Here is a 17,237-nt window from a genome sequence, read left to right as displayed (position 1 = left end):
AAGCCCAACAGGGATCCGGAGGGTAGCACTCAGGAACGACAACCAGGATTAACCACTCCAGTGGGTCAGTATAGATGTCCAGGCAGGAAGCTCTATAACTGGCAACTAGAGAAGTGTGAGGGGAGAATATAAGGAGGTAGGGAGTGGCAGACAAGAAACAGCTGAGGAGGAGAAGCTACGGATCCCTGAGAGAGACAAAAAGGATAGCAAGGCAAACACAGAAAACAATCACAAAGAAACAACGTGATCTTTAGATATAGAGCGCGCAGCCACCCGCTGCGACTTCCTGACCCCGGGTATAACGGAGTCAGAGGTGGCTCTTGATACCCTCGTGACATAGAAACCCTTTAAGTTTTGTCTTCAGCAAGTGAAATGCATACTCAATCGGATTCAGGTCAGGTGATTGACTTGGCCATTGCATAACATTCCACTTCTTTCCCTTAAAAAACTTTGGTTGCTTTTGCAGTATGCTTTGGGTCATTGTCCATCTGCACTGTGAAGCGCCGTCCAATGAGTTCTGAAGCATTTGGCTGAATATGAGCAGATAATATTGCTCGAAACAGTGCTGCTTTTGTCAGCAGTCACATCATCAATAAATACAAGAGAACCAGTTCCATTAGCAGCCATACATGCCCATGCCATGACACTACCACCACCATGCTTCACTGATGAGGTGGTATGCTTAGGATCATGAGCAGTTCCTTTCCTTCTCCATACTCTTCTCTTCCCATCACTCTGGTACAAGTTGATCTTGGTCTCACCTGTCCATAGGATGTTGTTCCAAAACTGTGAAGGCTTTTTTAGATGTCGTTTCGCAAACTCTAATCTGGCCTTCCTGTTTTTGAGGCTCACCAATGGTTTACATCTTGTGGTGAACCCTCTGTATTAACTGTGGTGAAGTCTTCTCTTGATTGTTGACTTTGACACACATACACCTACCTCCTGGAGAGTGTTCTTGATCTGGCCAACTGTTGTGAAGGGTGTTTTCTTCACCAGGGAAAGAATTTTCCCACCACAGTTGTTTTCCCTGGTCTTCCGGGTCTTCTGGTGTTGCTGAGCTCACCGTTGCGTTCTTTCTTTTTAAGGATGTTCCAAATAGTAGTTTTGGCCACGCCTAATGTTTTTGTTATCTCTCTGATGGGTTTGTTTTGTTTTTTCAGCCTAATGATGGCTTGCTTTACTGATCGTGACAGCTCTTTGGATCTCATCTTGAAAGTTGAAAGCAACAGATTCCAAATGCAAATAGCACACTTGAAATGAACTCTGGACCTTTTATCTGCTCATTGTAATTGGGATAATGAGGGAATAACACACACCTGGCCATGGAGCAGCTGAGAAGCCAATTGTCCCATTACTTTTGGTCCCTTAACAAGTGGGAGACACATATGCAAACTATTGCAATTCCTACACCGTTCACCTGATTTGGATGTAAATACCCTCAAATTAAAGCTGACAGTCTGCAGTTAAAGCACATCTTGTTAGTTTCATTTCAAATCCATTGTGGTGGTGTATAGAACCAAACATTTTTGAATTGTGTTGATGTCCCAATAATTATGGACCTGACTATATATATATATATATATATATATATATATATATATATATATATAGTCAGGTCCATAATTATTGGGACATCAACACAATTCAAAAATGTTTGGTTCTATATATATATATATATCCATAAAAGCAAAAATCAGGGCAGCACACTTGTTTCTCAGTTCAAGAAAAGAGTGCCAGCAGTGCATTTGATAACACACATTTGGTACAGTAGTAAAAAGTAGAGGGCAGATTTAAGAGCATACGAGTGATGGATCAGACTACACAAGGTTTTTTTGTAGTCCGTTACCATGGTTCCTCTAGAGGTCTGTAAAGGAGCTGAAGAAACAAAAACTGTAAAATAAAAGATCAAGACCAGACCTATTGCAAAGCTGCTAGGATAAAAACAATACGTTTTAATTACCTTCCTTTTAGTGGAACACACACACAGATAAAACAACATTTCTAATTTCTCCTTTAAAGAGGTTGGGCAAGTTGTCCAAAAAATTGCCCCAGGGTTTATATGTGATAAAATAATATAAGAAATAGTACTTATCCACGTATTCTTTATTCTTACTTATCTGTTTACTTGGCTCCAATAGGGAAGTGCAGTGCACCCATGTGACCGCTGCAGGTAATCACTGACCTCAGCAGTGAATGCCACAGTGGTTATGTAGGTTTACAGTCATGTAATCAATGCATCTAATTATATAGAGACCAGGGGTGGTAAGTAATGCTTCTTTTATTATTTTTTCCACATTACCATCCCCCTTTGGGCAAGGTTATGCCTAACTTGAACACCTAAGCTTAGTGCAATATACAAACCTTCTTTCAGCTTTTTAAGTAGATCTTCTGAATATCTCATAGTACCAAAATGGACGAGGGCTTGTGGAATCCTGTAGTCAGCGAACATGGTTATTTTATCAATGTCATGGAAGCAGCCATCATTTTGTCCTTCCAGTACTCCCCAGGTATCACCTACAAGAATCTGAGCCCGCTTGTAGAAAGCTACCTTCTGACCCTAGAAGTGGAAAAGGACATTAGAATAAAATGCTATGCCAACTACAAGAGTATAAGTATTGATTTTATGGGCATACCTCTAGTTACCAAAAACCTACTATAAATATTACCTTTGTGTGCTTTTGTGAACAAGAAATTTTTTTGCACAATCAGCTAAATTCATTATGTCAATAAAGGTATATCTGTAGTGAGGGTAAAACGATGGCACTGAACCAATGAGATAAAAGTCATACAAATTGGTTCAATCAATAAATAACAGGAGGATCAAAGCTTACCAGCTGCTACTTAGAACATCAAGGGCACCAGAGGAAAATTAAACTTGTTGAGTTAATCGCATGTTCAAACTGGTCACTCTGCCTTTAAAATGTAATTAAAAGTCAGCAAAAAAACACAGCTTGCACCGCAAAAAAAAAGCCCTCACACGGCTCTGTAGACAGCAATATACAGTGCAAAGAATTTTTCCTTGTTTTCCAATACAAGCTATAGTAAAATAAATGGTGCCATTTAACAAAACTTGTCCCGCAAAAAAAACAAGCCCTCATATGGTTATGTGAATGGAAAACTAAAAGAAATTATGGCTCTAGAAATACAGGGAGGAAAAAGACAAAAAGGAAAAAATAAAAAGTAGGCTGTGTCCTGGATTGGTTAAATTGCCAATATCTCCTCACAATGGTAGTGTTATCTAATGTGTGATAATTTAAATTCTCAAGCGAAGTTACACATTAACAATATACTGTTTTGTAACCTGGAAGACGCCTTCATCCCTGTAGGATGGGAAATTCTCCACAACCAGCTGCATCAGTTTCACTGCACTTCTGTCACTCATTTTCAAACAGTTTAGAAAAGAGCCTCCAAATTTCTCCAGGAGAATCTTTCCAGTTTGATGAAGGATCTCCAGACGTTCCTCAATCATTGGAATAGGATAATCAGAGTCACTACGCAGCACATGCTTCAGCTGGTCCATGGTTATGTTAGAATAATAAGAGGCAGTGGTGAGGGGTATTCCTGCAAAGAAAAAGGCGAGACAGAAAAAAAGAGAAACAAACGTTGATTATGAAATTTGTCAGTCTGAACATCTATAGCTAATGGTGACATTGAGCTTGTGTGAGGTACACTTTGGCAACACTGTATGCCGTTGTAGTTAGCCACACAAATCTAAAAAATATAACAAAAAAGGATATGTTTTTGTGTTACCTCTTTCTTGCCGAGTTCATTGGTGTGCCACAGGATATGCCTGCTGCCCCTAGAAGGCACACACTAAGCCAGTGTTAGCTCCTCTTACTGCTATACCCTGTCCTGCAGGCACGGAGCTACGGTTTGTACGCAAGCAGTAGGAGCAGCCAGCAAGAAAACAAACATGAGAGTCGTCAGAACCTAGGAAGCAACGACCCATTCATGAACTACCAATGAAAAAACTCCTAAAGGAGAAAACAAAACATGAAGGATTTGCTGAGAGCTGTGCCCCCACTAAACTCAGCGAGAAAGAGATTTTACACACAAAAATGGTTTCCTTTTTTTCATTTGTGTCATTAAGGGACACATGACTGTGAGATGTTCAAAAGCAGTCCCTGGGGAGGGAGGAATAGACCCAATCAAATAAAATCACACTGTCGGATGCCTAAAGCATTGTGGCTTGCACTTCCTGGTGACACAGAGAAGCACCCAAAGATGCAAGGTGTGGAGCAAAGACCATTTAACAGCCTTACATCTCTTTAAGAGCAGATTTTTATGATGGACAGTCCAAGAGGCATCAGCTGCCCTGGTGGAATGAGCTGTGACTCAAAATAGGGGTTCAACCCAGGCCGCCATGCAGGAAAGGACTTGAAGGAAGGATTCTTTTTTGCTCCTGCCGAAACACCTTCTTAGAAGGGCATGTGTTTGAGAAGTGCCAAAAGGACTGGAAACGAGGGCCTGATGGATCCTGTTTTGGGGCATGCGAGTTCTCTTCCCTCTCGTAACCTTGGAGATAATCTCATCCAATCTGGGACCAAAAGTGGGGAATCATAAAAGAGGACACTGGTAAGTGCTTGGAAGCTAAATCAGAAGCCCAAACCTTGAGCCTGAGAGCCCCGCCCATAGAGGCAGTTAGAGGAGTAGAAACAACAAATCGCATGCCCACATCAAGAGAAGCCTGTCAGAACTATTGGATCTAAAAGGAATCCATCTTATGAAGGCTTATGCAAATTGCAATATAGACTGATATATGTGCTGTATGGGAGTCATCTTATCTGGTCTTTAATAGAGCAAAATGAGTTCAAACTTTTTGAGACAAAAAAATAAATAAATCACCAAATCCGAGATTAAGGATCTTTGCAGAAATGTTTGCATAAGTATTCTGTTGAGAGAAGGGGGTTTAACACGTATCTTATGCCTTCATGCCTTTACAGAGACGTATCATAAAATGCTGTCCGTAGATAGGTAACCAAGTAGAAATGTGCTGAGTTTTAGTTTATTCTCAGTGAATAGAAAGAGGATCTAATTTTACTATTTTTTGTAATTAATCATCATGTGAATGGATTTTGGTTTTTATACAGTCCTGATCAAAAGTTTAAGACCACTTGAAAAATGGCAAAAAATCTTATTTTACATTGTTGGATCTTAACAAGGTTCCAAGTAGAGCTTTAACATGCAACAAGAAGAAATGAGAGTGAGAGAAAACATTTTTTCAGCATTCAATTAATTAAATAACGATTAAACTGAAACAGGCTCTTTTTCAGCTGATCCAAATTTAAAGGGCTTCTGTCACCCCACTAAACATTTTTTTTTTTTGTGTACTTATAATCCCTATACTGCGATTTATCCATATACATAATGTGATTAATCATTTTGGTTCAGTAGATTCTGCTAAAAACGTACTTTTATAATATGTAAATTACCTGTCTACCAGCAAGTAGGGCGGCTACTTGCTGGTAGCAGCCGCATCCTCCTATCAACATGCGGAGGGGGCGCCATTATGATAGGAGGCTCCTATCATAATGGCGCCCCCTCCGCATGTTGATTGACACGGCCAGCGAACGGGATCTTTCTCTGCTGGCCCTGTTTGCATTCAAAATCTGGCGCCTGCGCCGTAACGGTATTCAATCGGCGCAGGCGCACTGAGAGGCGGCCGCTCAATCCTCAATGCGCCTGCGCCGATGACGTCACATCTACACCCGGCGCAGGCGCATTGAGGAAGGAGCGGCCGAGCGAGCGTCCTCCTCTCAGTGCGCCTGCGCCGACTGAAGACAGGTACGGCGCAGGCGCCAGATTTTGAATGCAAACAGGGCCAGCAGAGAAAGATCCCGTTCGCTGGCCCTGTCAATCAACATGCGGAGGGGGCGTCATTATGATAGGAGGATGCGGCTGCTACCAGCAAGTAGCCGCCCTACTTGCTGGTAGACAGGTAATTTACATATTATAAAAGTATGTTTTTAGCTGAATCTACTGAACCAAAATGATTAATCACATAATGTATGGATAAATCGCAGTATAGGGATTATAAGTACACAATAAAAATAAAAAAACAGTTTTGTGGGGTGACAGAAGCACTTTAAGGACCACATGCCTTTAAAAGGCCAAATCTGTGCAAAGATGTAGATTCATTGTCAGTTTCTGTCAGGTAGTCACACGTTGTGATGGCAAAGGCAAAAAAACTCTCACAGGGTCTCTCACAGCGCGCCATCGCTGCTGAGGTGAGAAGCAGTAAGACAGTCATTTGGAATTTCTTAAATGATCCTGAGGGTTATGGAACAAAACAGTCAAGTGGAAGACCCCAAAAAATGTCATCAGCACTGAGCCGGAGGATCCAATTGGCTGTCCGTCAAGACACTGGACGATCCTTGACCCAAATTAAGGCACTTACTGGTGCTGACTGCAGCCCTATAACCATCAGACGACATCTGAGACTTCTTCAGGGCTTCAATAACAAAAAACGTCTTCAAAGACCTTGTCTCCTTGAACGCCACAGAACTGCTCGTTTGGACTTTGAAAGAGAGCACCAAACATGGGACTTTCAAAGGTGGAAGAAAGTTTTATTCTCTGATGAGAAAAAATTTAACCTTGATGGTTTCCAACGTTACTGGCATGACAAGCAGATCCCACCTGAGATGTTTTCTACGCGCCACAGTGGAGGGGGCGCCATAATGGTCTAGGGTGCTTTTTCCTTCAGTGTAACAATGGAGCTTCAGGAAGTGCAGGGGCGTCAAACAGCCGCTGGCTATGTCCAGATGTTGCAGAGAGCATTCCTCATGACTGAGGGCCCTCGTCTGTGTAGTAACGACTGGGTTTTTCAACAGGACAACGCTACAGTACACAATGCCCGCAGGACAAGGGACTTCTTCCAGGAGAATAACACTCTTTTGGCCCATCCTGCGTGTTCCCCTGATCTAAATCCAATTGAGGACCTTTGGGGATGGATGGCAAGGGAAGTTTACAAAAATGGACAACAGTTCCAGACAGTAGATGGCCTTCGTGCGGCCGTCTTCACCACTTGGAGAAATGTTCCCACTCACCTTATGGAAACGCTTGCATCAAGCATGCCAAAATGAATTTTGGAAGTGATAAACAATAATGGCGGAGCTACTCATTACTGAGTTCATGTTTGGAAGTTGGATTTCTGTTTTGGGGGGGGTTTCGTTTTTTTTTGGAAGTGTGGTCCGAAACTTTTGATCAGCTCAAAACATGTTTTGTCTCACTCCCATTTCTTCTTGTTGCATGTTGAAGCTCTACATGGAACCTTGTTAAGATCCAGCCATGCTAAATATGATTTTTTTGCCATTTAAATAGGTTAAGTCATGTATTTAGAAACAGACTGAATGTCTGGAAGTTGTGTATACATAGGTGTCTTAAGATTATACTTAAGGTTTTGGTTAAAGATTATCTTTTTGAAGAAATTAAGAGAAAAACAAACTTTTTTTACATAGACCTCCAGTGCCATCTATTGGTGGGGTTGAAGTAAGACATGAGTTGTGAAATAGATGGGGGAGTGACACAAATGATGTCACTAGTTATGGATTAACCCGACCAATCCCATTCCAAAATGGGATAAAAAGGGAGAATGAGCGAATAGATGGGATCCTCATCCTCATCACGATCATCACTTCATCAATCCATCCAAGGAACAACTCACTACAGCAAGGAGAATAAGAGAGGACGGAATAGGACAAGACTATACTACATTCCTGAACCTTGACCCTGATTTCTTCCAGGCCGATTCTTTGGTATAGTATAAAGTTCTATTTGTATTTTAGGAAATTAGTTAATCATATCCATATATATATATATTATATCAATCATATCCTGTGTGAAGGATCTAGACTGAATTGGGGTGATTGTACCTGCAGTATCAATGATACTCTCTATAGTCTAGGGATATATATATTATACGAGGTGACAGAATCCCTTTAAAATAACCCTGGAGGAGCTTCAGAGTTCCACAGCAGAGACTGGAGTATTTGTACTTAGGACGACAATAAGCCGTACGCTCCATAGAGTTGGGCTTTATGGCAGAGTGGCCAGAAGAAAGCCATTACTTTCAGCTAAAAACAAAAAGGCACATTGTGGGTTTGCGAAAAGGCATGTGGGAGACTCCCAAAATGTATGGAAGGTGCTCTGGTCTAATGAGATTAAAATTGAACTTTTCGGCCATCAAAGAAAACGCTATGTCTGGTGCAAACGCAACACATAACATCACCTGAAGAAAACCATCCCCACAGTAAAACATGGTGGCGGCAGCATCATGCTGTGGGGATGTTTTTCAGCAGCCGGGACTGGGAAACTGGTCAGAGTTGAGGGAAAGATGGTTGGTGCTAAATACAGGGATATTCTTGAGCAAAACCTGTCCCACTCTGTGTGATTTGAGTCTAGGACGGAGGGTCACCTTTCAGCAGGACAATGACCCCAAACACATTGCTAAAGCAACACTTGAGTGGTTTAACCACCTCCGGACCGCTGTACGCACAGACGCGTCCTGGAGGTGGTTGATTCATTCCTCCTGGACGCGCCGGCGCGTCCTCTCGCGAGACGCGAGATTTCCTGTGAACGTGCGCACACAGGCGCGCGCGCTCACAGGAACGGAAGGTAAGAGAGTTGATCTCCAGCCTGCCAGCGGCGATCGTTAGCTGGCAGGCTGGAGATGTGTTTTTTTTAACCCCTAACAGGTATATTAGACGCTGTTTTGATAACAGCGTCTAATATACCTGCTACCTGGTCCTCTGGTGGTCCCCTTTGTTTGGATCGACCACCAGAGGACACAGGTAGCTCAGTAAAGTAGCACCAAGCACCACTACACTACACTACACCCCCCCCCCCCCCCGGGTCACTTATTAACCTCTTATTAGCCCCTGATCACCCCATATAGACTCCCTGATCACCCCCCTGTCATTGATTACCCCCCTGTCATTGATCACCCCCCTGTAAAGCTCCATTCAGACGTCCGCATGATTTTTACGGATCCACTGATAGATGGATCGGATCCGCAAAACGCATCCGGACGTCTGAATGAAGCCTTACAGGGGCGTGATCAATGACTGTGGTGATCACCCCATATAGACTCCCTGATCACCCCCCTGTAAAGCTCCATTCAGATGTCCGCATGATTTTTACGGATGCACTGATAGATGGATCGGATCCGCAAAACGCATCCGGACGTCTGAATGAAGCCTTACAGGGGCATGATCAATGACTGTGGTGATCACCCCATATAGACTCCCTGATCACCCCCCTGTCATTGATCACCCCCCTGTAAAGCTCCATTCAGATGTCCGCATGATTTTTACAGATGCACTGATAGATGGATCGGATCCGCAAAACGCATCCGGACGTCTGAATGAAGCCTTACAGGGGCATGATCAATGACTGTGGTGATCACCCCATATAGACTCCCTGATCACCCCCCTGTCATTGATTACCCCCCTGTAAAGCTCCATTCAGATGTCCGCATGATTTTTACGGATCCACTGATAGATGGATCGGATCCGCAAAACGCATCCGGACGTCTGAATGAAGCCTTACAGGGGCGTGATCAATGACTGTGGTGATCACCCCATATAGACTCCCTGATCACCCCCCTGTAAAGCTCCATTCAGATGTCCGCATGATTTTTACGGATGCACTGATAGATGGATCGGATCCGCAAAACGCATCCGGACGTCTGAATGAAGCCTTACAGGGGCATGATCAATGACTGTGGTGATCACCCCATATAGACTCCCTGATCACCCCCCTGTCATTGATTACACCCCTGTCATTGATCACCCCCCTGTAAAGCTCCATTCAGATGTCCGCATGATTTTTACAGATGCACTGATAGATGGATCGGATCCGCAAAACGCATCCGGACGTCTGAATGAAGCCTTACAGGGGCATGATCAATGACTGTGGTGATCACCCCATATAGACTCCCTGATCACCCCCCTGTCATTGATTACCCCCCTGTAAAGCTCCATTCAGATGTCCGCATGATTTTTACGGATCCACTGATAGATGGATCGGATCCGCAAAACGCATCCGGACGTCTGAATGAAGCCTTACAGGGGCATGATCAATGACTGTGGTGATCACCCCATATAGACTCCCTGATCACCCCCCTGTAAAGCTCCATTCAGATGTCCGCATGATTTTTACGGATGCACTGATAGATGGATCGGATCCGCAAAACGCATCCGGACGTCTGAATGAAGCCTTACAGGGGCGTGATCACCCCATATAGACTCCCTGATCACCCCCCTGTCATTGATTACCCCCCTGTAAAGCTCCATTCAGATGTCCGCATGATTTTTACGGATGCACTGATAGATGGATCGGATCCGCAAAACGCATCGGGACGTCTGAATGAAGCCTTACACGGGCGTGATCAATGACTGTGGTTATCACCCCATATAGACTCCCTGATCACCCCCCTGTCATTGATCACCCCCCTGTCATTGATCACCCCCCTGTCATTGATCACCCCTCTGTAAGGCTTCATTCAGACATTTTTTTGGCCCAAGTTAGCGGAATTATTTTTTTTTTTCTTACAAAGTCTCATATTCCACTAACTTGTGTCAAAAAATAAAATCTCACATGAACTCCCCATACCCCTCACGGAATCCAAATGCGTAAAATTTTTTAGACATTTATATTCCAGACTTCTTCTCATGCTTTAGGGCCCCTAGAATGCCAGGGCAGTATAAATACCCCACATGTGACCCCATTTCGGAAAGAAGACACCCCCAGGTATTCCGTGAGGGGCATATTGAGTCCATGAAAGATTGAAATTTTTGTCCCAAGTTAGCGGAACGGGAGACTTTGTGAGAAAAAAATTAAAAATATCAATTTCCGCTAACTTGTGCCAAAAAAAATAAATTTCTATGAACTCGCCATGCCCCTCATTGAATACCTTGGGGTGTCTTCTTTCCAAAATGGGGTCACATGTGGGGTATTTATACTGCCCTGGCATTCTAGGGGCCCCAAAGCGTGAGAAGAAGTCTGGTATCCAAATGTCTAAAAATGCCCTCCTAAAAGGAATTTGGGCACCTTTGCGCATCTAGGCTGCAAAAAAGTGTCACACATCTGGTATCGCCGTACTCAGGAGAAGTTGGGGAATGTGTTTTGGGGTGTCATTTTACATATACCCATGCTGGGTGAGAGAAATATCTTGGTCAAATGCCAACTTTGTATAAAAAAATGGGAAAAGTTGTCTTTTGTCAAGATATTTCTCTCACCCAGCAAGGGTATATGTAAAATGACACCCCAAAACACATTCCCCAACTTCTCCTGAATACGGCGATACCACATGTGTGACACTTTTTTGCAGCCTAGGTGGGCAAAGGGGCCCATATTCCAAAGAGCACCTTTAGGATTTCACAGGTCATTTACCTACTTACCACACATTAGGGCCCCTGGAAAATGCCAGGGCAGTATAACTACCCCACAAGTGACCCCATTTTGGAAAGAAGACACCCCAAGGTATTCCGTGAGGGGAATGGCGAGTTCTTAGAATTTTTTATTTTTTGTCACAAGTGAGTGGAAAATGCTGATTTTTTAATTTTTTTTATACAAAGTCTCATATTCCACTAACTTGTAACAAAAAATAAAAACTTCCATGAACTCACTATGCCCATCAGCGAATACCTTGGGGTCTCTTCTTTCCAAAATGGGGTCACTTGTGGGGTAGTTATACTGCTCTGGCATTCTAGGGGCCCAAATGTGTGGTAAGGAGTTTGAAATCAAATTCTGTAAAAAATGACCTGTGAAATCCGAAAGGTGCTCTTTGGAATATGGGCCCCTTTGCCCACCTAGGCTGCAAAAAAGTGTCACACATCTGGTATCTCTGTATTCAGGAGAAGTTGAGGAATGTGTTTTGGGGTGTCTTTTTACATATACCCATGCTGGGTGAGATAAATATCTTGGTCAAATGCCAACTTTGTATAAAAAAATGGGAAAAGTTGTCTTTTGCCAAGATATTTCTCTCACCCAGCATGGGTATATGTAAAATGACACCCCAAAACACATTCCCCAACTTCTCCTGAATACGGAGATACCAGATGTGTGACACTTTTTTGCAGCCTAGGTGGGCAAAGGGGCCCATATTCCAAAGAGCACCTTTCGGATTTCACAGGTCATTTTTTACAGAATTTGATTTCAAACTCCTTACCACACATTTGGGCCCCTAGAATCCAGGGCAGTATAACTACCCCACAAGTGACCCCATTTTGGAAAGAAGAGACCCCAAGGTATTCGCTGATGGGCATAGTGAGTTCATGGAAGTTTTTATTTTTTGTCACAAGTTAGTGGAATATGAGACTTTGTATGAAAAAAATAATAAAAAAAAAAATCATCATTTTCCACTAACTTGTGACAAAAAATAAAAAATTCTAGGAACTTGCCATGCCCCTCACGGAGTACCTTGGGGTGTCTTCTTTCCAAAATGGGGTCACTTGTGGGGTAGTTATACTGCCCTGGCATTCTAGGGGCCCAAATGTGTGGTAAGGAGTTTGAAATCAAATTCTGTAAAAAATGACCTGTGAAATCCGAAAGGTGCTCTTTGGAATATGGGCCCCTTTGCCCACCTAGGCTGCAAAAAAGTGTCACACATGTGGTATCTCCGTACTCAGGAGAAGTTGGGGAATGTGTTTTGGGGTGTCATTTTACATATACCCATGCTGGGTGAGAGAAATATCTTGGCAAAAGACAACTTTTCCCATTTTTTTATACAAAGTTGGCATTTGACCAAGATATTTCTCTCACCCAGCATGGGTATATATAAAATGACACCCCAAAACACATTCCCCACCTTCTCCTGAGTACGGAGATACCAGATGTGTGACACTTTTTTGCAGCCTAGGTGGGCAAAGGGGCCCATATTCCAAAGAGCACCTTTCGGATTTCACAGGTCATTTTTTACAGAATTTGATTTCAAACTCCTTACCACACATTTGGGCCCCTAGAATGCCAGGGCAGTATAACCACCCCACAAGTGACCCCATTTTGGAAAGAAGAGACCCCAAGGTATTTCGTGATGGGCATAATGAGTTCATAGAAGTTTTTATTTTTTGTCACAAGTTAGTGGAATATGAGACTTTGTAAGAAAAAAAAAAAAAAAAAAAAAAATCATCATTTTCCGCTAACTTGTGACAAAAAATAAAAAGTTCTATGAACTCACTATGCCCATCAGCGAATACCTTAGGGTGTGTACTTTCCGAAATGGGGTCATTTGTGGGGTGTTTGTACTGTCTGGGCATTGTAGAACCTCAGGAAACATGACAGGTGCTCAGAAAGTCAGAGCTGCTTCAAAAAGCGGAAATTTTACATTTTTGTACCATAGTTTGTAAACACTATAACTTTTACCCAAAGCATTTTTTTTTTACCCAAACATTTTTTTTTTATCAAAGACATGTAGAACAATAAATTTAGAGCAAAATTTATATATGGATCTCGTTTTTTTTGCAAAATTTTGCAACTGAAAGTGAAAAATGTCATTTTTTTGCAAAAAAATCGTTAAATTTCAATTAATAACAAAAAAAGTTAAAATGTCAGCAGCAATGAAATACCACCAAATGAAAGCTCTATTAGTGAGAAGAAAAGGAGGTAAAATTCATTTGGGTGGTAAGTTGCATGACCGAGCAATAAACGGTGAAAGTAGTGTAGGTCAGAAGTGTAAAAAGTGGCCTGGTCTTTCAGGGTGTTTAAGCACTGGGGGCTGAGGTGGTTAAGGGGAAACATGTAAATGTGTTGGAATGGCCTAGTAAAAGCCCAGATCTCAATCCAATAGAAAATCGGTGGTCAGACTTAAAGATTGCTGTTTACAAGTGCAAACCATCCAACTTGAAGGAGCCTTTCAAAGTTGTGAGCATGTTCTGTGAATTAAATGATGCAAATCCTCAAACAATCCATGTTCATTCCAGGTTGTTAGACACCAAAACACAAAAAAAGTCAAAGTCAAGGGGAGGGGGGGGGGGGGGGGGGGGGGAATACTTTTGCAAGGCACTGTACATTTGTTAAGACTTTAAGGGTCAATCCAATAGTCAACAAGAAGTGTTACAGCTGAAAGATGTCTGTGTATGGGTGCCCACAGCCCCTCCACCTGCATATTTGTACATTCAAATCATGACCTTAAAATTTTGACAATATGAAAGAGCAGATGAGGGCCCCTCACTACCTGTAAATAAGTAATATGAGCTGGTAGGTGACATACAGAAATTGAGAGGCTTATTGAAAGACTGAAACAGCTCTATGGATAACCTCCATAGAAAGGATCAGACTTTTCGAGATCTGACAAAAGCAACAGAGTGTATTCACAAACTGCATTTCACTTCAACTTATCATGTTTTTCAATGCGTAATGACTGGAAAGGCTCGCCATTAGTAATCTGTGTGAGCTGAAAGTTGGATGAGGAAACCCTTCTAACAAAAAAGCCATTTAAAGACTAAATTAATTAGTATTTTACCCCCCCCCCCCCAAAAAAAAAGTGATCAAACTAGATAAACTCTTGGGGTATCTTTTGGATAGGCCATCAATATCACATTAGCCGGCTCTAACTCCTCAATATTTACATTGGTGAATATTGGTTTGTACTACCAAATCTGGTACTTTTAGTAGTGGAGCTGCAAAGTATTGCAGCTTTCTCCCAATCACACAAACACTTTTTTTTTTTTTTTTTACTTTATTAGTCCAATAAGGCTTGTTTCACATACACAGTAGGAGATCCAGCAGACTTTTCCTGCAGAGATCAGCCTGCCAGAGATTTCTGAATCAGGCATTGCCGAGCGATACCAGAATGCCTACCATCCCCACTAACTGTAATGGGGTCCAGAGATCCTGCCGCTCCCCGCCACCCAATGCCGGAGCAGACTGCTGGAAGGTGGTACTGCATATGTGAAAGCAGCCTAAGTGAACCTGAAGTGTATGGGGTGCAGTGTACTGTGCCTACCTGGCAGTATCCTACTGACCAGCAGCCTATTAATGGCATAATAGGTTTCCATACAGGCAGACCTGGAGGTCATTTTTAGGCCTCTGGCTATTGTAGTAACCCACCGGGTCAATCGGGGAGACAGAGATGGCCTCATCCCTCTGTGTAACCACTTAGATTCCATGGTAAAACGGGCTAGGGCAGCGCCAAATCCCACCCATTAGTGCTGGTGACATCACCGTGAACACTGCTAGGCGGAGGTAAGTTTCAAAACAAAAAAGCCCTTGCCCTGCATTATACAGTGCAGGGCAAGGGAGAGCATCGGAGCATGAAATGCTCATCTCAAAAGGGGCTGCCTAAGTGAAGAAGGGGATATGTCAGAGTTAAGCTCTGAACCCAGACAGCCCCTTTAAGCCAGGCAGACTGCCTGAACGGGTTGATCACACTGATTAAAATGATAGCTTATTTATGTCTGTATGGTGCACCATTCCAGAAAACTGAACTTTTCTAATATGCTAATTAGCTTGTTGGAGCACCAAGAGGGTGTGATGAGTTTTTATAAAGAAAAACGTTCTTTTAATTAGTTTTTTGTTATTAGAGTACTCGATTAATCGTTGGATTCATCGATAGAATACTCGATTACAAAAATAGTCGATAGCTGCAGCCCTAGTATGTATGTTACAGCAGATGCTCGCTCCTGATGGTATGGAATGAGCTCCATAAATGTATGGCATTTCACTTTAACATCTTCCCACCCATGACATAAATGTATGCCATAAGGAGTGAAGGGGTTAACCCCATTATGAAAAACTGCCAAACACAACTGCCTGGCACCCTGCCCTTTACATTTTCTTTTGCACCTGGTACAAATACAGTAAAGTAATTAACTATCTTATCAGGCCAACCTCCAACACACATCACCACTTAAGATATAAGCTGCTGGGTATGTTCCTAAAAAACATGTAAAACACTGCGTCAGTATTTTTTTCCTAAGCTGCACCACACTTGATCTATACTGTTGTATTAATGCTCAGCCAATTCACTGGTTTTTAACTGAGTATTCAATTTTGAAAAGCCCTTCCTTAACCACTTAAGGACCACAGGTTTATACCCCCCTAAAGACCAGGCCCTTTTTTACAAATCGGCACTCCACAACTTTAGCGGTTTATTGCTCGGTCATGCAACTTACCACCCAAATGAATTTTACCTCCTTTTCTTCTCACTAATATAGCTTTCATTGGGTGGTATTTCATTGCTGCTGACATTTTAACTTTTTTTGTTATTAATCGAAATTTAACGATTTTTTTGCAAAAAAATGACATTTTTCACTTTCAGTTGCAAAATTTTGCAAAAAAAACGACATCCATATATAAATTTTTCTCTAAATTTATTGTTATACATGTCTTTGATAACAAAAAAAATGGTTTGGGTAAAAGTTATAGCGTTTACAAACTATGGTACAAAAATGTGAATTTCCGCTTTTTGAAGCAGCTCTGACTTTCTGAGCACCTGTCATGTTTCCTGAGGTCCTACAATGCCCAGACAGTACAAACACCCCACAAATGACCCCATTTCGGAAAGTAGACACCCTAAGGTATTCGCTGATGGGCATAGTGAGTTCATAGAACTTTTTATTTTTTGTCACAAGTTAGTGGAAAATTATGATTTTTTTTTTCTTTTTTTTTTTTCTTACAAAGTCTCATATTCCACTAACTTGTGACAAAAAATAAAAACTTCTATGAACTCACTATGCCCATCAGCGAATACCTTGGGGTGTCTTCTTTCCAAAATGGGGTCACTTGTGAGGTAGTTATACTGCCCTGGCATTCTAGGGGCCCAAATGTGTGGTAAGTAGTTTGAAATCAAAATGTGTAAAAAATGACCGGTGAAATCCGAAAGGTGCTCTTTGGAATGTGGGCCCCTTTGCCCACCTAGGCTGCAAAAAAGTGCCACACATCTGGTATCGCCGTACTCAGGAGAAGTTGGGCAATGTGTTTTGGGGTGTCATTTTACATATACCCATGCTGGGTGAGAGAAATATTTTGGTCAAATGCCAACTTTGTATAAAAAAATGGGAAAAGTTGTCTTTTGCCAAGATATTTCTCTCACCCAGCATGGGTATATGTAAAATGACACCCCAAAACACATTCCCCAACTTCTCCTGAGTACGGAGATACCAGATGTGTGACACTTTTTTGCAGCCTAGGTGGGCAAAGGGGCCCATATTCCAAAGAGCACCTTTCGGATTTCACTGGTCATTTTTTACACATTTTGATTTCAAACTTCTTACCACACATTTGGGCCCCTAGAATGC

At 42.3% G+C, this 17,237-nt stretch overlaps 1 protein-coding gene across 2 annotated transcripts in view; it reads right to left on the bottom strand.

Moving 5' to 3' along the window:
- LOC121008346 (queuosine salvage protein-like) overlaps positions 1 to 17,237 on the bottom strand; it is a 99,905-nt gene that overhangs the window by 19,368 nt on the left and 63,300 nt on the right. For both annotated transcript variants that reach the window (XM_040440814.1, XM_040440815.1), the window contains exons 3-4: positions 3,302 to 3,561; positions 2,362 to 2,557 (exon numbers count right to left, since the gene is read on the bottom strand). In XM_040440814.1, coding sequence (XP_040296748.1) covers positions 2,362 to 2,557; positions 3,302 to 3,561 — 456 coding nt within the window. The remainder of the gene's footprint in view (positions 1 to 2,361; positions 2,558 to 3,301; positions 3,562 to 17,237) is intronic.

The sequence above is a fragment of the Bufo bufo genome, chromosome 7, assembly GCF_905171765.1.
Source record: "Bufo bufo chromosome 7, aBufBuf1.1, whole genome shotgun sequence".
In the NCBI taxonomy this organism is placed as follows: Eukaryota; Metazoa; Chordata; class Amphibia; order Anura; family Bufonidae; genus Bufo; species Bufo bufo.
Note: the sequence above shows the minus strand (reverse complement) of the source record. Positions and strands in the feature narration are given on the sequence as shown.